General features: G+C 35.0%; 1 protein-coding gene across 2 annotated transcripts in view; it reads left to right on the forward strand.

Annotated features, from left to right (window-relative positions):
- TUSC3 (tumor suppressor candidate 3) overlaps positions 1 to 21,469 on the forward strand; it is a 137,916-nt gene extending 116,447 nt beyond the window's left edge. For both annotated transcript variants that reach the window (XM_055700898.1, XM_055700897.1), the window contains exons 8-10: positions 9,489 to 9,563; positions 11,903 to 11,993; positions 21,184 to 21,469. In XM_055700898.1, coding sequence (XP_055556873.1) covers positions 9,489 to 9,563; positions 11,903 to 11,993; positions 21,184 to 21,199 — 182 coding nt within the window. In that variant the 3' untranslated portion in view covers positions 21,200 to 21,469. The remainder of the gene's footprint in view (positions 1 to 9,488; positions 9,564 to 11,902; positions 11,994 to 21,183) is intronic.
- Positions 21,470 to 23,052: the final 1,583 nt, after the last annotated feature.

The following is a 23,052-nucleotide window of genomic DNA, read 5'->3' on the forward strand; positions in this document are numbered from 1 at the left end:
CTATGAGGTAGAATAATGAGATCCGTTATGTTTTGCTTTTTTATTGCCTAGGAAGAAAACAGAAAGCAAGGTTTGCTTTTATTCATACTACTTTACAGCTCATTTCTAGCCATAGATTGGCAGGTAATTTTTTTTTTTTTTTTTTTCACAGAGAGAATAATTTAATATTTATTTCCAGAGAAGAGGTAAGACTGAGTAATAGTTAAGTACAAATTTAATTTGAGGCTGCATTTAATCATCCATTAAAATATGCTGGTCTTTTAAATATCTTCTTTCAGTTTTCTTTGAAATTGACCAACTTTGATTTCCTTCCCAGGAGCAACAGGACCTTGTTATCATTTGCAATTGAGAAGGAATTTTTATGTAATATATAATGGTATTTATCCCCACATCAGCCTGGTGATCACTGCTTCAAGCAACTGCGTAATTTACACACATAATTTGGAAGGTTGGGTAGAATTATAGCAATATTGAGACTTTCCTGTGAAGTAGAAATGGTTGTTATGGAAATGGACATGTAACTGCTGTAGAATAAATAGGGCAGACAGCACAAACAAAAATTATTTAAAAGAAGATCATGGCATAGATTTTATTTAAACAGAACAAAAATCTTTTTTTGTTAAATGGATGTGAAAACAGTAACTTATGTGGGGCTATCAATATGCTAGACATTGTGCAGCCTGTAATGCCAGGGGTTTTGCTTCTGAAGAGTTTTGGTTTCTCTGAGGACCCTAGGACTGCATAATTTACACAGATGAATAGCTTTGTTCATATAAGTAATCCTGATAAGACAATCTATTTGTTGGCTAGATACCTAATTCCACATAAGAAGAGCATGTATCTAAACACCTTATGATTTAACAATGAATTTTAGCATCTTCTCAAGTTATCATCACAGTTTACTTCCATAAGTATAAATGCAGCAATGACTGTTAAGAAGATTGAGAAGGATTGTGCAAAACAAAACATCCAACCCTAATCAGTGATTTGGGGATTTTTGAGCCAGATCTAACACACAGAATATTATAGCTCCTAGCCACTGATGAATACATTCTTATTTCTTTTTTAATTATGGCACAACATTCTTTAACAATGACTTTTCAGTGTTAACTTCATGTAGTATACAGCAATGACTCTTTTAGGATGTTTTTTAACCTATGATTTGCACAATAACTGTTGTGTGATTTATTGCATAAACATAAAGTCATGGGAAACAGCATAATAGGGAAATAATCCTTTCTTTTGGTTTTGTTTTGGGGTTTTTTTTTGTTTCTTTTTTTTCTTTCCCTTTTTCCTTCTATTTGGGGCTATGTAGATTTTGCAATGTAGATTTCTCTTTCCAAGTCGAAAAATTCTACCCTTTCCTCATGCAAAAGATGTTCCAAGCTGCTGGTGTCTATTAGTGCAACCCTTTCCTGACAGAAATGGGGTCATAGATGATAGAAGTCAGCAGAAATGATCAGGTATTAAAAAAAAAAAAAAAGAAAAGAAAAGAAATGAAGGAAAAAAATGTAGGGTAGTTCAACACTGTTGGAGAAATAAGGAACAGGAACTAAAGTCAAGGGTATTGTACTACTGCTGCTAGAGCTAGGGAGGATAGAGTTATTAAGAAGACATAGAGGTAGAAGAGAGATAACTGTGAAATTAAGAGCTGTCATTTTCTAAGAGGAACAATGTGAAGTAAACTGCCCTGTGAGTATTAGTGTTATAATTAACTATAGCTGAATTCAGATAGACTACATTGACTGTTGTAAACCAAGCAGCCATTGGAGGCATGCGGTGTTCAGCTGTAAATATGGCTCTGGGTTTCAAAATACAGTGAGAAAGATAAAGGATAGTAAGGTTATATAGGCTGTGCTGAAGTTGAAAGATTTCTTCAATTATTTCATTTCTTCCTTTGGTAAACACTCATCATTACTTCTAACGAATGTCCATCTTCATCAAGTTTTCATGTCATTCCCTGGAGAAACAAAACTGATTTGAATGTAATGTGTCTTTTTTTTTTTTCTTTTGCAGTAACAGTGAATCTTTATTATACAAAGTAAGCTTAAAAGTTACAGTAAATATTTTCACTATGAAAAGAGTTTCAGTTATTAAATAAACTATTTGTTATACAGGAGGTAAATCTAAACCATTATTATAGGAATTAGCTGTTACTATTAACCTGATAATTTTTTTCATTATTACTATTAAACTTAGTTAACTTTGGTGCTGATAAAACACATGCAGCCAAGTAAAAATAGAAATGACTTTTCAGTTTTTTAATTTGAATTCCCAAGGTGGAGTTTAATGTGACAGCTGTGTAGGTGGATAGGAGATGTTGATTGAGAAGGAAAAAGAAATTTGATTGGTTACAAAGAAAAAGACAAATCCTTTCTGTAACATTAAAATTACACCTATTATGAAAGACATTTCCTGTCCTACAGAGTGAATTTAAATGAGTGTATTAAGTGCTTCTTTGGTGTAAGGAAATTTAACCACAGAATGAATTTAAATGAGAGACGTCTTTCTGTGTGTCAGTAGGGCTCGTGCAAAATCACTGAGCATAAGAACCTGAAATTTTGAGTCAAAGTCAGTAGAACAATACTCACTTAGTTCTCAGGACTAAGACTCTATCAGTCCTGCATAATGGAATCAAATTGTGTTCCCCTAAGCTTATGTAAAAGTGAATGATGGTGATGACTAAAGCAGTGAGATAAGGTTTTAGTATGCTTGATCTTAAGGATAAGAAAAAATGGAAGAACACCACAGTGGAAAAAGATAGAACTAAAAGCACAAAATTATAGCATATTTAAGTCTGCTTCTTAATTAACTATGAAATCAACATCTAAAGCAGCAAAATACAGTGCATGGTTTCTATTCTTTACTTGTACTATCAGCTATTACTGTCTGTTAACCTTGTAGGCTCTTCTGGCTCTTCTAGTGGCTGCCTGACTTTCCCAAGTGTAAGAAAGCATAAGGAAATGATAGCTAGACATCTCAAGAAATTTACTTCCATTACCTCATTCTTCTACTGCCTGACCTTAAAATAATTCATAATATGACCTTTTAAGAAAGATACTAAAGTTTCTTAGATGTCAGAGAGATATGCAGAGACCTTAAATTTACAGCCGGGCATTTGTCAACGTAACCTACAACATAATCCTCTTTCATCAGCTAATTGCATGGTACTGGATTTGGTGAACTAGCTTCAGATATGGCGTGTGTCTTCTGTATGAAATCACCAACACTGTAGTTAAGTGATTTTCAACCATTTTCAGTTTCTGGCTCCCAAATTTTCCAATGGAAGTACAGACTGCCACAAAGCAAATTTAGCTGTCAGCTGCTCTGGCAACTGCCCCATTGTATTTGATTTTTGCAAATCCCCAGACCTAGAGGCATTCACTGACCACAGGCTGAAGACAACAGCATTTTTTTAGGGTTTCTTTAGGCATCAATTAATAATTTTAATGTTTTTTTTAATTGTTAAGAAATATATTTTTTGAGTGGCTGAAAGATGCAGAAACATAGTCCAGAGTTGAATGTTTTACTTTCTGGATCCACAGAGGGCTTTTACTAAACTGAACAGTCCTCAAGTACATTCAGCTAAGAATAAACTGTCTATTAAGATACTGCCCAGGTCTTTAAAATAAAAGAAAGTGTAATGCCAGCCTAGAGTCATATTGATCATGATTTATGATATAGAAAAAGAATGTGTGATATTCTTTAAAAAATGTATGGGTGCTTAGAGAAAGCAAGAGAGATGCTGTACACACATGGTGAACAATCAAGTGTGTACTAAGAAACAGATGAGACAACACACGAAGTCCAGTATCTTAAATAAAGTGCTTGAAAATAAGGTAGATGTTTGGAATACAGTATTAGAATAGTGGGAGAAAATTATATAGTGTCATAAATACTTATAAATAGCTCAAGTAGAGCTTGTTTTAGGCAATGTATCTGTGTTTAAATGTTAAGAAATGAAGCTATTAAAGATGCATTCAGTTGTTTTAATCTGATACGTTTAACGTTAAGGAAACTAAAGTACTGTTACACATCTACCCGTTATGGAGATGTGTATACTTCTGTGATTTATATGTCTCTAGGCCATAAAATTTGTAGAGACAAATAATAATGTAAATAAGGTTAGAAAAAACTATTTATTTTGTATAGTGGCAAACCACACTGTAAGAATTTGCGAGATGGACAGGACTAACCCTGAAACTCCATCAGATGTCATTTACAAAACCAAAAAGGTCATAAATAATAAATGTATAGAGTCATCTCCCCAGAGTTAGTCATTAAAAGATGATACCCATGTGAACAATTAGGATGTAAATCAGGCTGAAACCCCTGAATGTTTGATTAGTGATTTAGCACAAATGTAGTCAGGTATCTGGATGCTACTTCATTGCAGTTGAATTAAAATGGATTCCAGAATCTTTCTCTTCTCCTGAAGTATATGGCCTTTCCATTCTCAGGTATCTTAAGAGCATCACAAGAGGGATGGTTCCATCAGATTATTTGTGGATTAGAAAGACAGTCTCATTAAATTGGAGATGAAACTAATCAAATTAATAATAAAATATTTCACTATAGGAGATTCTATATTAGTATCAAATTGATTATCCGCTCCGTTAAATTGATGAAAAAGCATCAAAAAGCAAAGTGTAGTTTGGTTGACATTTAAAAGGTTGAAATGCAAACTTGCAGCTACTTTATTGTTGTGAATTGCATATTTCAGGGAGTTGAGGGGAACTCCAGTGCCAAGACTCGTGTAATAATTCCTAAATTCTTGAGAAGCCATTTGGTGTACCTGAAGCCTGAAGGTTTTAAGGTGAAACAATTTTCAGCATTATTGTGACTATCAGTACAACTAGATTTCAGGCCATTACAAAATACTGAACTACACCTTGATTTTGTACAATCATAATTGAACTAAAATTATATTCAAATAAATAATTTTCAGATTATCCTCCAGTTTTTCAACTTCTGAGTTATGAGTCATCCTTCTTCACTGAGATGAGACATGAGATTTGTATCTTAAATGTGCCTCCTTCCTCAGCCCTTAAGGCCTGTTGAATAATCCACTGGGATAGTTATGGTCTAATTGAGAGTTATTACACATTGAATAGTGTAAGTGGAATATTCAAATTATTGCTCATTGTTACCTCATTGCTCATTGAACTAAAGCAACAGTGTCTTGAAAGAAACCATGAGACCTGTTTCATTGCAGAACCATACTTTTTGTCTTCATTAGTTTTTTTCAGCCTATGATAAAAAATTAGATTCTCGAGCTGGGAAAAGTGGTTAATACCTTGTTTTCATGAACTTCAAGTCGTTGAAGAATATTTCCTAAATAGAATGACTAGAATGCATGTTATGCTTGGATTTTTTCTAATTTAAGTTGAAAGTTAAATCCTCATGAAATGGTTCAGATAAAGAACCTGTAATGTGGTCAACATTTCTGAAATTATAGCAGGTATTTTACAGGTTTAAGAATTAGTAGGAAAAAGTTAAGATTAATGTCTCTCTCAGTTAGCAAAGTATGCCCCAAGGGGCCAGCAAAGAACTTCTCATGTTCTAATCATCACCCCCTAGCCCCCCCACCTCCCCCAAGCATAAAAACAAGTAAAAGGAGAGAAGAAAAACACCATAGATTTTCCTGTTGATCATATTACTCCTTCACAAAAAAGGTATGTGCTTTTCTTTGTTCCATGTATGGGAAAGTGAACAAGAAGTTTTAAAAGTTTGTGTGATAATCTGTCCCCATTTTAGTTAATAGTAAACTGAGCACAGACTCAAGTGGATGCATATTTTCTTCTCTAGTTTTTCTTGTTCATGTGTTATTAAAAAGCTGTGATCAGCAACTGAAAGATAGTTGTTTCTTTATGGATATAATGCTAATGCTGGGTTTTGTACTCTTGGAAGAAATCCACCAGAATATGAATGAGACCACCAACCTTTTTCACAAAAGTAACCAAGTGTTACTCAACTTGTTTTCTTTCCTTTTTTAATTCCCCACCCACTACCAATTATATTTTTTTTTTAGAAATTAGAAAATTAGAATTAAATTTGTGAAGTTAAGATATTAATTATATATCACATTAATAAACTTATGAACTATCAGGTTTACTTCCTTTGGGGCATTCTAGCTGGAATTAACAATGATTAAATTTTCTATTAAAGTACAGTAACCTACTAGTAATTTTCATTTTGTAGGGTATCTGTCATTCTGGAATTTATTGACCCAATCTGTTTTGTTTTGTTTTGGGTTTGCGTCTCTTCTTGTGTTTTTTTAATACTTCCGATCAGACATCTTGATTTTTGCAGGACTAAATATTATGCTCTGTAACTGCTGATCATTTTCTGAATAATCTTATGAATTTTGATGATCAATCTCTCTTTCATCCTACTTTAAAACTGTTGTTGTTCTTGTATCAAAACATTCAGAACCTTTTCAAAAACACTAACTGAATAATATATGTTGTCAATTTCTATGAAAAGCATGTACCAGCTGGGAAAAGGAGCAGCAGAAGTTTAATATGTAAAAGTAAAATTATTCCAAATTTGAGCAGACATATAACTATAACTGGATATGCACAGACAAAAATAATGCTACAGAGGGATACATTTATCAGAAAACATGACCATCTGAAATTTAAAACATTTGTTAGCCATGGTTTATCTGAGTGCCACACTCCCATATCTTTTCAGAATAGTTTTGTAATGCATAGTGAGGGAGATAAAAGAGGAATTAGAAAATAAGTACATTATTTGATATCACCACACTTTTGGCAGATGGAAAATTGTCCAAGTAACCACTTGCTAAAATTTTACATTCTGCACTGCTAGAGAAATCTGATACTGTAAAAGATTATTTTCAGACCATTGCTTTTTTTTGTAGAATATTAAAATAATGTAAAAACATAACATATGTTAGAAACGGGAGCAAATAATAGCAGCTTATTAAGCTATGTATTCTGTGGTAAAAAGCTAATTATTGCATTTAAATCACAACTCGGCAAGACTGATTTTTTACTTGAACAAGACAGAGCTGAGGCAAGTGACACGCTGAGTGTTAGAGTGTGAAGTTATGAAGCTGATATCGTTGAAGCTAAAAGGCACCTAGCAAGGCTGAAAGCTCAACAGTGATGACTAAAGTTAGAAAGCAACAACTGAAGCAATAATAGTGACAATGTGAGGGAAGCTTTAGGGGTAATGATGTGAGACTGGAAAAGAGAGGGGAAAAAGAACAGAACAGTTCAGCTGGTTACAGATCTGAAATTCTCAGTTGCAGAGCAAATAGTTAATTTTGTGATACTGTTATTCTTGATGGGAAGAAAAGTGAATTAAACTCATGGTCCGGTAAGAAAATAGGAACTGAGGAACAGAATGGTTGTCTGCCAAACAGCTTTTTAGTGTGTGGTTGGTTGGTTGGTTGGTTTCTGAGAAACAACTAGGTAAGGGAGATAGCAAACGACCACATTATGTGCAATACTGCACGAGATAATCAAGCAAATCAATTCCATTTACAAAGCAGTCCAAAACCTTTGCAGAAAGTAGCACTTCCCTGAGAGGATCTGGTGAGTTACCCCCATATCTTGAGGCTGGTTTTTTCCATGACACGGTAGAACCAAGAACAAAAACACTACTATAAGTGAGGGACTGGTAAAGTTATTAGATAATGTTACATTAGGGGCTTTCTTAACAGGGTAGAAATACATGTGGATTTTGTTTTTTCTCAGCCCTTTTTGTTGCACCTTCCTCAATTAATTAATTTTTATGCTTTCGTAACTTTTGAAAGCAGAGAATTGAATGATTCTCATTACATTCTTTTGAATTCCTTTTTCCTACTGGAAACATTAGCACAGATTTCCAGTCTTATGCTCATGGATCTGAATCTTAACAGGCAAAATTTTTAGAAAGTAATTTTTGCCTTCCCTTCCAATTTGCATAGTCTCATGGATTCTAGGGCTGTTTTTTTCTTTCACAATAATATGCAAACATTTTTTTATTTTTTTAATATTTTGTCATGTCTAGTAATAAGCTTCTGGAAAATTTGAATATAACCATTTATTCATAAGAGTTAGCCTAGTAACGTAATCACTTGTTTGTAAGAGTTACCCTATGCATTATACTGTTTGCATTTCAGAAAGTAATTTGGGCTACTAGTGTGTTGCTAATTAGTGTCTAATTTAGGATTGTAGGTAGATGTCTTTACTGAAGAGGTGGTGTCAAAACTTCTATTTCCCTGACGTTGCCTATTGGCATCTACATCCTTTCACTGTTGGTGTTTGCTATTTTTAATCCTGTTATTCTTCATTTGACTTTTCTTATTCCATAGATATGAAATTTGGAAGTCTCGAACCTGAATCAGGCTGCCAGTCTGTGATGAAGTGTGATGATGTTATCATTGACACTCGTAAATCCTTTTGCTCAGACTCAGCTTAATTGAAATTGCATAACTGAAATTTCAGAAGTCTTTGAACATGGTTTGATTTTGAGCATTTCTTACGTGAAAAATGTTAATACAAACATTTGTAGGATTAGTGGAAGTATAATGCTACGAGATGCAGGTGTTGTTTATGGAAGTAGCATGTTTGAGGTGTCTCCCACGAGTTATATATGTGCGTAAATAGAAACCTTTTATTGTTCTTAAAGTTGGTAGTCATCCTGCTACCTAGCCCTGGGGTAAGTAATGCTTAAAAATCCAGTCTTATTCAAGAATCAGTTAACTCTGGTGAAGTTCATATTCCCTGAAATTGTGTGACATAGCTCCCATGATGCACTCCTTCAGTGTGGCATTCAGGCATGCTGCCTCTTCAGAACAGATGTTAGGCACAGTAGTAACCACTCCTTTCTGTTTATACAGTTTATAATAAACAATTAAGTGAATGGTTTAAGATCCTGCTAAATTAGTTAAATTGTTTTACTATTATGCACTTGCTCACATTTGTAACAGTTATAATGAGACAGTAAAGCACTGAAAGTGACTGAGGACTTTGCCTCTGAGATGTTTCCCTGCTAAATTATTAAGCAATATGACACTAAAGAGGGAGCTAATGTCTTATGCAGAAGCAGAGGAAGATAAAGCAGTCTTAACTGCTTCAGTTTGCATCAAATAACCAATGAATTGTGTGCAATAACACTGAATGATTTCTAGTTCTTACAATTTTCATTTTTAAAAGTCCTTTACTACCATATACAAAAAATTGCAAGATACTGGGGAATAGCTGTTTCACAACTGTCAAAATCTGTTTGTCCTACTTGATGACTTGTCCTTTAAAGCTTCTTTCCTTTTTTATCTAGACTGCACAAAGGGAAATCTCACTGCATAATTTTTTTGCCACAGGTGAGTATATTGGTACAGTACAGATTGCAATATGCAGTTTTATATATAAATACTTTCTTTCATTTGATGAACCTGAAAGCTTTAACTTGTAGATGTACCTTTGTGGCTTTCTGAGGTATCCACACATCTGTTTTCCTTGACAATGGCGATACAGATGCTGCTATCACCATGGGAATGGTACTCCTAAATGAAGCTGCTACCTCCAAAGGGGATGTGGGAAAAAGAAGAAGTAAGTTCTTTAGTACAACTAAGACAATATTTAGACAATTAGAAGACATTGAGAAATTAAAAATTAACATCTGATTAAGTTTTCAGACAGTCTCTACCTTAAACCAATGTTTACCTTTTGTGGGGTGGAGAAGAGTATAACAATTCAGTTGAAAAATCTACATTCACATGAAGTTGTAACAGTAAAAAAAATGTTTTAAGCATATGTGGTCAAGGTACAGCTTGACACTATCTCTACTATGTAGAGTAGTATATAAAGTAGTCGCTACGGAGCTCTTGAATTATACTGAAAATTAGCAACATAAAAACCAGTTTCAAATTAATTTAGGCATTTAAGATGCTAAAGATGACAACATCCAAAAGAGTATGAAAATTCTTTTACTTGGTACTTTTACTAGTGTCACATCTTCAGGGGAAGGTGAAAGCCCAACAGTAGATGTAGTACAGAACATAACCTAATCTGTAATGTCTAAAAGATTTTTAGCCTGAAGTGCCAGTTTTATCTTTTTCTGAATGTTGTTGTCATTTCAAATATTTGCAAGATATTTTGGCAATTAATTGCATAAACACACAACATGAAGGTATTTTATCCAGATTTAAACTTCTTAACTGTTACATCAGAGTTCTGCTGACTGTGGTATAGGTTGAAACAAATATGCCCATCAGCCTTTCTACTCATGTTTTTTTCATTTCTCTTGCCACTTATTCTTTTTCTGGTATAAGGTGTTGAAAAGCGTTCGAAGATACCAGACTTCCTATGCTGCTTCCCCTTTCTTTCTGTATCAGTTCTTTAGCTTATTCTATGTAACACACAGTATTGCAGATAAGGCTGGCCAACTATTTTCTATAAAAGCATTTTAGAATTCTTTGTAATAACTAGTTGAATGTTGAGTAGAGATCTCTCATCTGTAGTGATTTGAGGATCATCTTCAATGAGCTGTAGACATATAATTTAATTCTGAATATCTTTTACAGTATCTAGCCTTAATACTGATGTCAAAAGAGACAGTGGTGTGAGTTTAATTGGAATCTGATCATAGATCACAATTGAGATCTGGATCTGTGAATGTGGACACAGCAAAATAAGAGTGGGCTGCTCTGTCAGACTCTCTTCTGCTTGTGGCCATTATGTCAATGCTTTTCACGTACCTGACCTGCCCTGTTCATACTTCACAATGTATTCATCCATTTGAAATCATATTTGTGAATGGTGATTTCTTCATAATTATGTGTCTTTGTAAGATTTGTACATGGCTAGTTTTCTCAAAATGACTGCAGATTTTTTTTTATTTCAATTGACATATGTCAATTTCCACATGGTCAGTTTTAATGAAAAAATGCATCATTGTCAATTTCCCCAGCTTCATGGTTGCTCATACTTCACTCAAAGCCAGTACACTTTTGAAGCATGAATGTACAATTAAATAACAAAGGTTTGGCTAAAGTAGGAATAGTATAATAAGAGAAGCTTTTAAAATCACAGTAGCTCACTAGAACCAAAACGTTATCTAATGTGGATGAGCCGCATCTCAATTATACACATCAGCTTGTAACATGTTGCCTTTTTTTTTCCACATGCAATCGAGCAAGCTATCATGATCAAAAAGGTTTTATGCTATTATCACATAGACAACTGGTGTTCCCAATTTTATTTGTTAATTTAAGCATTTACTTGCTGATTCATTGTCTGTCCGAAAAGGCTCAAAGTGCTTCCATCTAGATCATATCAAAAAGTCTCATCATTGTTATTTATCTTCAAAACCTAAAGATTTACATTGCTATCAAGTTAAGAGTAAAAAGTGATTTGACTACCAGCCTTGGAAATTACAACAGTGAAATGTTTTAACCAGTAAGAACTGGAAAAATGAATTATTAACTGTCTTTGCTGTCACTTCAGCCTTAGATGGTTGACTAGAGAGAACATGATTCCATTAGTGAAGGGATATTTTTCTAAATGTAATTTGTTTTCCAAAAAGAACACCCAAATACCTGAAATAAAATGGCTTGATATGTATAATTTACAGGGTTATTAAACCCATTATCAGCAGCAAGGTGTTTGCATCCACATACATTTAATTTGATAATTTCTACCTTTTTTTTTTTTTTCTGGAAAATGTATCTGTCACTCTGACAAATTATTTTTTCTTAATAACCATAAATATTATTTCCATATGTGTTTGAAATCTTGTCAGAAGATAGTGGGCATCAGTAGTCAAGACAGTAACATTTTTGTATTTAACTGTGTCAAAATATTCCAGAAATGATTGACATGAATAATATGCCTTGTAGAGATTCCAGGTTTAAGTCTTTTGTGTGCTAGTAAAGTTATGTTCTTTCCAGTAATATGTCTGGTAGGCCTGGGGCTGGTGGTCTTCTTCTTCAGCTTCCTGTTGTCGATATTTCGCTCCAAATACCATGGCTACCCATACAGGTAATCTCTCATTAAAATTTCATCTTATACATTTTAATAGATTTGTATAAGTTTAAGAACAGCTTCCAGGTAAACAATCTTTAATTTTTATCACGAAGTCTGTGGGAAATGGAAGAAGCAGGAAGAAAGCAAATTTAATTTAAGCAAACCAAAAAGGGCGGGAAAGCTAATGTTGTTAACTTAGCTGTTAATGCAGAACAGTTAAATGGGTCTGAGCATATTGTCATGGTTTAACCCCAGCCAGCAACTAAGTACCATGCAGCTGCTCACTCACTCCCCCCATCCCCTGGTGGGATGGGCAGGAGAATCAGAAAAAAGGTGTGACCCATGGGTTGAAATAAGAACAGTTTAATAATTGATTTTTTTTTTTAAATGATAACAACAAAAATAATTTTACTGAAGAGGAGAGGGAGACAGAGAAATAAAACCCAAGGGAAAAAGAACAAACAAGTGATGGACAACACAACTGCTCACCACCCACTGACCAATGCCCAGCCAGTCCCCCAGCAGCGATCAGTGGCCCCCAGCCAACTCCCCCAGTTTATATACTGAGCATGGCGTTCTACAGTATGGAATATCCCTCTGGCTAGTTCAGGTCAGCTGTCCTGGCTCTGCTCCAGCCCAGCTTCTCATTCATCTCCTCGCTGGCAGAGGATGTGAAAGTTGAAAAGTCCTTCATTTAGAGCAAGCTCTACTCAGCAACAACTAAACCATCAGTGTGTTATCAACGTTATTCTCATACTAAATCCAAAACGCAGCACTGTAGCAGCTACTAAGAAGAAAATTAACTCTATCCTAGCTGAAACCAGCTGACATGTTTCATATGAAGTGCCTCATGAAAAAGTCAAAAGAAAACATGTGCTTGAGTTTATAAACCTTTATCAGATATTGATTTGTGTGTCTTTGTAACTAAGGTGTACATAAGAAAAGGCACAAAACCACAAACCAGTACAGTAAGCTGTGATTTATCACTAAAAGTATATATACCTCTTCTTTTGTCAGCTATACCAGAAAGAAAAGAAAGGGTTATAGTCTTTCTTAGTTATAGGTACAGATGTCAATTAAACAGTTATAATTTGTCTGACAAATGCAAAAAGTAGAAAGATAGTAAAAAAAATACAGTTCTTGTCTTTTGTAGGTGGATGCTTTCAGCTGGGAGGTCACCTTCAAGGGGCAGTCTAGCCTTCTGATTCACATCTTCTTGCTGATCTGTTACACACTTTTTAGTAGCCTGTCAGGAACAGATGGCCCATAGCATTTTCTTGTGATCCTGGTACCATTTTTAGATGTACATGAAAAAGCCTAGCTAGAGGAAAAGAAAAGGTGCAATTAAGCAAATCTTCAGTGCTATAGTGATGATGGACAAGGCTACTGAGGTAAAAGGAATACAGTGACATTTCCCCAGTTGTCAGGTTTGTGGAACAAAAAAAGAGACCTGTTGATTTTTCTCTCCCAAAGCTTTGGTTTGTAGAATGGCTAAATATTTTTAATGAGGAAGACTACTTTTTCTGTTGTTCTGTTTTCCAGGATTAGCAATTTTGTTCCATTGACTTTTGATCCTATTTGAATCATAGAATCATTAAGCTGGAAAAGACCTTGAGATCATCAAGTCCAACTGTTAACCCAGGACTGCCAAGTCCATCACTAAAGTGTGCCCTGAGCACTGCATCTATGTGTTTTTAAAATACCTACAGGGATGGTGATTCCATCACCTCCCTGGGCAGCCTGTTCTGATGCTTCACCACCCTTTCCATGATTTTTTTTTTCCCTAACATCCAATCTAAACCTCCCCTGGTGTAACTTGAGGCTGTTTCCTCTTGTCCTGTCCCTTGTTCTTCCCATTGCTTCAGTCTTTGCTTCTTGTTAACTATTTTCCCGTAGAGATCTGTATATGTATACAGGTATATAAATATGTATATACATGTATACAGTTGACATAGTCTTAACAGGCTATGCTAGCCTTTACAACAGAGATAATATGCATGAATGCTGTTTTCTCCCCTCTGGTTGGCCACAGTACATTTGAAAAGGTGAGATTTTCCTTATCTCCAGTGAGGCTGGTTTCTGTAAACCAGTAGACTAATCCTTCACAGAATATTAGTCTATCTTCCGATTACCATATAGTGAAGTGTAAGTGAATGACACCTGTGTTGCAATGTAGATACAGTATCTGGCACCATGAAATGTCAACTAATATATATGTAAGGGAAACATCAGTACAATAGATTCATAAAGCTCTATTTTGGAGTGAGAACAAAAGAACTGTATCTATTAATGTTAACAGTTCTATTGTTTTTACAGCCACTGTTAAAGAATCATATGAGGAATTCTTGTATAGTTTTTCTCAGATCCTTCTTACTGTTCTTTTCCATGACTAGGTGTTGTGAATAGTGCAGCAGACAGCTTTATATTCTGTGCTATGTTCCACTAGTAAGGGTTCAGCCTTGCAACACCAACTTCGATCTAACATTTGAGTTAATACATACATTTTTTGCTATTACTTTTTGCTGTGAGACTTTAGAACTATTTTCTTGCTTACTGAGCTTGGTCTCTTTATGCTGATTAATTGACATTTAGTTTAGATCAGCTCAGGTTAGATTTAGCCTTTAATAATATACTCAAGACAAGGAAACTCTTCACCTTGCAATATGCACAGTAGGTGTGCTGCTGCTTTTTACTCATTTCTGCTAAGGAAACAGGTTTTCAAAGGGCCAAATAATATCATATTGCAAGATTTCATCAGTATGGAGTTAGTAGTTTGCCATCTGGCCTGTCTGTATGGCCTCTCAGCATCCTCTCTGGAGACTACCTTCTAGCTCAAGTAACTTAGGGTGAAAGACAGGATCTGGTTTTCCTAAGTGTGAGTATTCTTACTTCCCATTAAGTGCTTAAGTGTTAAACTTAACAGAAGAAGGAATTACAAGCTTGAGCTGCAGATTGCAAGCTCACTCGAGAAGCACTGCCAAAGAATGTCAACGCATGGCCTGAGCTCACTTGCATCTTCTCATAACAAGTTTTCCAAAAGGAAAAAGTAGTTGTTCCATGCCATGCAATTTAACAGCTACTAAAGAAAGCCTGACAGTTGTACTGCTTCCGTTTTCAGTTCTTTCATCTTAGCAATGTTCTCATCACCTGTTAACAACAGGCTTATATGACTGCCAATTTCCAGATCTTGCCTGGCTTTTGTGAATGTTTGCACTAAGGTTTTTTGACTGCTGTGTGATACCTACTCTGTTACACAATACCATTGATGTTACTGCAGACCTAATTGCTCAGGTCTACTACCTATATTGTAGTATCACATACTTTAATGATTTATATAGAATTATAGATATATATATATAATGAGCTTTAAGAATCTTAATTTATGTAGGGTGTTTCCCTCTCTTCTTGCTAACCTGTTTGCTGTAAATTCTAGGTGGGATGGATTTATTATTTTTTTTTATTCCCACACACACAATTGAACCTGTATTTAGTAATATATCAGATATTTTTTCTTTGGAGAGTCTATCAGAAGTTGGATTATTATTATATACAAAATTTGTAGATTTTGTGGTCCTCAGTGTCCAAGCTAAGAATAAAGGACCAAGAATTTAGGGCAGGGGGGAAAAGGAACTTCTGAATTCTATTGAAGTTTAATTGCAAGAAATTTAGTTTGATATGCAATGCATGTGGAAAAGAAGTGCACCTATTAGTATGTTAAAGCTGGTGAAGAAAGAAATAAAAGAAATCCAGGTTAGTGCTGAAAAGAATGATTCTTCACAGTCCTGTTAAAATGAGATAGTGCTGCATCATGTTGATACTATGAAGGAATTATTAGATACATAAACTAAATTCTGTCTTAAGGAGCTAAGTAGATTCAATATCACAACTTACTAATCAGTAAGACTCATCAAGTAAATTAATAAAAGAATGAACCCTGTGGATGCAGAAATACATGAGAATCATTTAATAGCTGGCTAAGTGTTATATAGGTTTCTTTGATTTTTTTATAATGTTACTGCTGCTGCAGAAATAAGCAAGATCTTGCAGGTATACTTGGACTGTTGTAGATTCTTCATGTTTTCATGGGAATAAATTAATCATTCAATCCTCATTCAATGTAGAATTACAGGAAATCACCACCAGAACTGTTCCATTTGCTTTGCTATTATTAAATTTTACTTCCTAGTTTCCCAGACGTGTAATTTACTTTCCTGTTCCTTTCCAGTGTTCAAACTTTCACGTTTCTGTTGGTCTCCTGGGTAGCTCTGACCCCATTTTTTGTTGCATTCTTTTAAACAAACATACTATTGATTCTTTGACACTTCAGTGATCTCAACCGTGTCATCTTCATGACAATGCTATAGTGTTTCTTAAGAGAAGCCTCTTTGGTTTATGTGCATATTTCTTAAAAAATTTAACAAAGTGAACATGGAAAACACTAAGGAGAACCAAGTGTGTAAGTTCTGTAATTTTCTCTTTCCCCCTTTAATTTAATATCCTGAATTTTAATTTTAGTCATATATTTTGATATACATTAATCTTTTTATCTGATTTCCTTAGGATCCTCCAAGGAATTCCACGTTCATAGCTTAAGATATGAAATAAGTCTGTCTTTTGTACTATCTTTGTCTTTGAAACTGTCATAGACTGATAGTTTCAAGGTGAAGCCTACAACCAGTCAAAGTCTATGTGATAAATTGTCCTCAGGCTAGTAAATCTTTGCCTTTAACAATACTAAAAAAAAAACCATACTAATGATCTGTCAGAAAAAAAAAAAAAGAATGTTTATGTTGGTGTGCCTAAAGCAACAATTAAAGAAAACTGAAATTGTTTTAATGCTATATGCACAATCTCAAGCATCAATTTCACTGTCATAATTATTTTTTTAAAAGTCAAATATACTAAATTGTTTCTGTTCTCTGGCATTGAACAACCAAATAAGCCCTCTGTGTAGCAGCATGCATCCCTAATAAGTGAAACAGTAACAGAACCTGCCATACACCCTCTTTCCCTCCAGTGACCTCTATGTAGCAAAGATAAATCAAAACAGAGGTGAATAAACATAAAGCAGGAGTCAAAAACTGGAGAAAGACTGTAATTTCCTTTTCTAATGTGCATAGATAAAAGTACTGGGAATGCTGTTATTTTTTTGACCCTGCCATTGTCATTGTTAATTTCTGTGACACAGAAGGGTTTCCAGAGGAGTGCTAGGTAAGAGCACAGGTCTGTAAGTATGCTCTTTAGAGAGCATGTATGTAGGAAGGGACACTAACCTTTTGTTTACGTTTTTTCATCCACTTCAGACATTTTGCAATTAAGTTTTTAATTCTTCTTCCACAGAATTTTCTTCTTGAAGTCTGGGGTTAGGGGAAAAAAAAAAAGTTTAATAAGCTGGTAAAATACCCTTTTATTTTATTGTAAGATACAATAAAGCGTTGGAATGGGAAAGGTGATGCAAAATGGAGGTCATCACAAAGGTTACCTACTGAGGCAGCACTGTCATGATGGATGAGCTAGCATGTAACAAATCTCTCTGCTATAGACATTTTTACCACGGCAGGGCATTTTCATGCCTCTACTAATCCACTTTTTTTTAAGGGAACTAGATGAATTGTTTCATTTTGCTAAAACTTTCATTTTAATTGCTGTCATTAACTGTTGAAAGATAATGCAATAAATTTTATATATATATATACACACACACTATTAAACATTTTGCCTTTCATTATGCTTTCTGTACAAGGCAAGAGTGTTGATATGTCCAAGAAAATCTTTTTTGGAAGCTTCCTCAGCCCAATATTTAAACTGAATAAGGTATATGTTAAGTAGCACTCAAGTGATTGAGCAATAAAATTTCATTATATCAACACAGAACTCTGTCAACTAATACAGATGGGAATGACATGGATACTATTCTCAGCTATAAGCCAAAGCATGAACTCTTAAGTTAGCTTTGCTGTTCAGGAAAGAGGTTGGAGATCTCTCTGGAAACCTCACTTTAGAAAGTTTCAGTCCAAAAAGTACACAGATTATTAAAAAGAATGAGGGAGGATGGTAAGAACAAAACAGAAGACATCAGTACACTAGCACAGCATTGTATTACTGGGAATGTTAGGAATGTAAATATTTGTAACACTGGTTTCTTCAAGAGGACAGACAGAGAAAAGTCTTGCCCACTGTTTACTGATACTAAAAAAAGTTTCTCAGCTATATATATATTTTTTTTTAGCAGCTTTGGCTGAAGCATTAACTGATCTCTGTTGGTTTTTTCTGCTTTATTTTCTGGGTAAAACTTTTAGCACAGTTTTGTTATCATTGACACATCCAATTGTGCTTTCAAATCTATGTTTTATCATTTGCAGTTGTTTTAATATGAATTTAAATTATTTGAGCAGCTAAAAATTCGAAGTTTTTATATAAGTTTTCATTAACTAGCTTGCATTAAGTAGCTTTTAAAAGGATTTTTTTGGTACCTGCAGTTGAGTGCTTTGTTGTCAGATTCTTCTTTATAGCTATTGCATTTAGGTATTATGGAAAAAAGTAACGTGAAGAGTTTGTAGTTATACCTACTATATACTGTAGTTATAACCAGCCTTCTGAACTATGCATTGGTGGAATGGAAGATACATATCCTGTATTGACTAGCAGGGAAAATGAACTAATCTTCAAGAAAGTATGATAAATAAAAGATGCCTTATTTTCTTGAAAAAAACCCATAGCTGTTAAGTCAGACATGAAGTATTCATTCATTGATTAGAGAAAAACTTTGTCAATGAATGCAAGAAGAACAGACAAATTGCAAGATGCCCCAGAGCCTCAAAATTCCTGGCATTAACTATATACACCATATAAGAAATATCTACCCTCATTATAATTAAATTCGTTTCAGTAAAGAAATCCTATATAATATTGAGCGATTTAAATGCAAGTAAATAAAATGAAATAGTTCTTTATTGGAAATATAAAATATTGGTAAGTAGAACAAATAGTATTTGCAGACATATAAAATCAAATTTATTGATAAATGTGAGCACTACTAACAACTATTCAGATGTTCTGTGTTGAATTCATGCATAATTAAATTGATTCACCTTAAGTTTATGAACTGGTAAATCTACTTCTGATAAAATTCACATTCAGGTCTATAGTGCTCAACAGGCTACTTTCTTTAAAACAGCAGAAATCTGGATTATTTTAAAAGACAGGAAAACAATAATATAGAGTTTTCAAAATAAAGCATCTTCCATTTAGCATTTTCTATAGTACATCTCTTAACACGACTAGAGACAGTGTTCTTCAGCAGAGAAGCTGCCCATTGAAATGGAAATCAAAACAGCTCTGTCTCCTCTGTTCATCTGAGCCATCCAACAGCACACTGAATTCATAGGTATCCACAGACTTCTACATTCCTCTTTGTGAAGCGTCCCTGTTCTGTGCTGGTTTCTAGTGCTCTAAAGAATGGGAGATCTGAATTTCAGGTGTCTGGCCCCATAACAGATCTCTCAAGGGTGCGTGTCTTCCTGTGGCAGTTTGCATGCTTTCCTAGGAGTAGGACCTTCATTCTGTGACTTCTGCCATTAAGAATGCCTCTTTTTATGTTTATAGCTTTCTTGTAAGGCTTACAGTTTACCATTTACTCCTACCTATGCTACCCATTTCCAGCTAGGTAATGTCAGTTTGGCCATCCTTTCCTGTTCTGCTTTCCCCTGCTTTGCATAAGGTGACATGGTTTCTTTTTAATTTCTGCAAACCTACCCCAACAGATGTCCAACTTGGTATTCTAGATTTTTCAGAACCGCTGCCCAGCTCCTCACCCCCTTTCTTTTTTGGCTGCTCTCTAGTTTATGATTTTTATGGTGTTTGGGCTTTTTGAGGCTTTTTTCTTCTTTGTTTATCTAGCCTCTTAAGCTTGTTTTATAACTTGTCTATAACTTCCAGTGTTTACCTTATCCATATTCTGTATCATGTCTCAGCTGCTAAAGATGCAGTTCACTTGTAGGCAGAAAGTGAGGAACAATAGCTACAGTAGTAGCATGTTTATCCAAAATAACACTGCCCACTTTGTATTTCCTCACAGTTTTATCATTCAATCATTCACCCCTCCTGAGCCTATCAATGCTACCTGCCTGATTATTGTAATCGCCAGCCATTACCACTCTTCCCCCAAACTTTGCTACCAGTATTCCTCTCTCTTCTCCTCTCTGTTCCTTCCCTATACGTGGTGTTATACATCTATCCTAGCTTTTCCCTTTCAATAATCACCCTCCAGCATCCAGCCAGTTGCCATCTGTTTTGCCATGGTTTGTATGTCTTGCCTAATGAGCTTGTCAGCTTTTTGCAGCAGGGAACATCTTTATACTGATACAGTCTTTTAAGCTTATGGTACTTGTACTTGTATTTTGTAATGATTAATTAATTATGTCATTAATAGAAAAGTGATGGAATTACTACAAGTGCATGCTAGAGTACACTGCATACCTGTAAGAAGATGAAAGTTCTTCCTTCCATGTGAAGCTAGAGGCAGTGCAGAAACCCCCCCTCCATTCAGTAGTTGGTTGCTTTTGCATTTGGACAGTTAACTTGGTCTATAGTTGTGCATAAGTCTCTCTGTGTTCCCATCTCCTGATTTATGAGATAACACTTCTTTGTTAAGGTACTTAGAAAGCTGTGGCACACAATATATATCTACTTTTTAAAAAATACAGCGTTGCGTTCCAGGGGTAAAGGAACAGCAGTATCAACTGAGACTTCTTAATTTATTAAAATATTAAGAGTTTGGAAGACTGCAACCCTACAGAGCCTTGCCACATCCTCTACCCTCCCCCCTCTGGGACCACTTCAACAGTAAAAGAAATACATTTTCAATAAATCTGAAATGTCTCCTGAGAGAGATAGTTCTCACTTTAAGCAGTACGAGCAGATGCAGAACTTGATTAAAGAGAACAGATGATTGAAGTGCATTTTGCTTTTTAATTTTTTAAATAGGCAAATTTAAGTTTCAGTCACTCAGGTTTTATTTGATAACTTTCATGCTTGCTTAGTAATTACTAAATGGGATATAAAAACTTAAAAATTATTACACAAATGTCAAATGACTTTTCAAATGAATGTTTTGAAGTCCTTGTTTATTGTTTTCAAATAATTGCGATGCTATACTCTGTATGCATTTTTCAGCATTTAATCATGTTTTTTTTTTTCTTTTCAGCTTCTTAATTAAATGAATTCAAGAGGGATTCATTTAGAGCTGCTTACCATGAAGATAAGCTATAACTGATACTATCTTCCCACCAATGTTACATGTATTCAAGAATCTTTTGTTGGTTCATCTGTTTTTGTGATAATTTATATAGTATGCTGATAGAGAAATGAGTGCAGTTCTATGCAATGAATATGTAATTTATAGAAACATATAGTAAGCATCTCGTTGGGAAGCGCTAAAAAGTTATGAATATAGTGTACTCAAGAATTTAAATAAATTTCATTATAATGGGCTTCTGTTTAAGGCTTCCTCATTAACTTTTTGGGCTTCTGTTTAAGGCTTCCTCGTTAACTTTTGTACATGAATCCAAAGGGTATTGCTAAGATTTTTCACCTAAAGCTTGTTATAAGGTTTTGAGATATCTTTTAGAACTGAACAAAGTATCATTGGTTCTTTAACTACTCTTAGGAAAATCTGCAGGGTGGAAACTGTAATTTAATGCACCTTGCCATCACTTTGCCTCGAAACAGTATACGTATATATAGTTGCTGATCACCTCAGACATGCTAAACCATTAATATAAAATTTTATTCTATATATTTTCATCCTGGATTTCATCTTGTCCTGGCTCAGCAGTATTCAGAGTACATACACTGCCAGTTCATCTCTCTCTCATGCCAAAGGAGGAAATTCAAAACGGTTTGTGGAATCTTGGAGACAAGAAGGCTTAGATCAGTCAGAACTCAGATCCTTTTAAGCTGACTCCGTGGTGGCAAAATGGGAGGATGGGGGACAACAGTATTTTGTAATCCACAACATGCTTTTTTTTTCTCTAAAATAGCAGCAGAAGGACTATTATCCTAAACTATGTTTATAAGGCAATACAGACGAGTCTATTGGAACAGTTAGCAGTTGCTAGTTTTCTGTGTTCACCCAGCTTTGTGAAAAACTTATGTAGGATTTTGTAACACAATTTAAAAATACCATTTTTGTAGCTGATCACATCTCATATTATATAATTTGCTCATAAACCTTTGTGTATGCCTACATAGCATATTCTCTGTGGCTCAGGATACAAGAAGAGTCACATGCTACCCTGCCTCAGTCCTGCTGCTTCTTTTTCTCTCTACTGGTCCTTCTCCAAGTACCAGGTTCACCATCACTAGCATTCCAGAAATGAAATAAAGTTGGAATTTCTTCATTCATTATATAGAAATGCCTCTAAATAGGAGGATAAGTTTGACTAGGCTTTACAAAATTAATTTCATCTAATGTTCTAGCTGTTCCTTCTCCAGAAAATACCAGTATATTAAGAATTGGGAAATGTTTTAGGACAAGAAAACCCAGGAAGGACAGGTTATACCTTACAGAAAAACAGAGTAAGACTGCTGGTGTGGAGGTGCTGCAAGGCTGTAGGAGCAGCATTTAGACTAGAAGCTAGGAGAAAACTTGACATCAACTCAAAACACCTGGTTCAGAGACCAATACAGACTGTAAAGGGGGTTGCAGCACAGAAGGCAGATCTGTACAGAAGGCAAGTCAGGCTGCCCACAAAGCCAGTTGACTGATATATGCCAGTATAGCAAAGCTAGAGCAAAATTTGCAAGAGCTTTAAGTCAGTGCTAGAAGCTCGAGCAATGGATGGAGGAATTAGAATGTGTGGTATTGAACACCAGCCCTGGTGTAACAGGCATTCAGAGCCCTGGTGGGGAAAAAAAGCTCCTCAGTAGGACACTGTTTCCAGGCTCCTGACTTGAATGGCACAGCAGGATATGCAGGTGACAAAGTGGCACCATATGCAAAATATTACATAGAGTGCAACAGCATGCACATCTTACAGGAAAAAAAAAAGAAATGTAGCAGTAGGTCTCTGTG

This window comes from Falco cherrug, chromosome 1 (assembly GCF_023634085.1).
Source record: "Falco cherrug isolate bFalChe1 chromosome 1, bFalChe1.pri, whole genome shotgun sequence".
Classification (NCBI taxonomy): Eukaryota; Metazoa; Chordata; class Aves; order Falconiformes; family Falconidae; genus Falco; species Falco cherrug.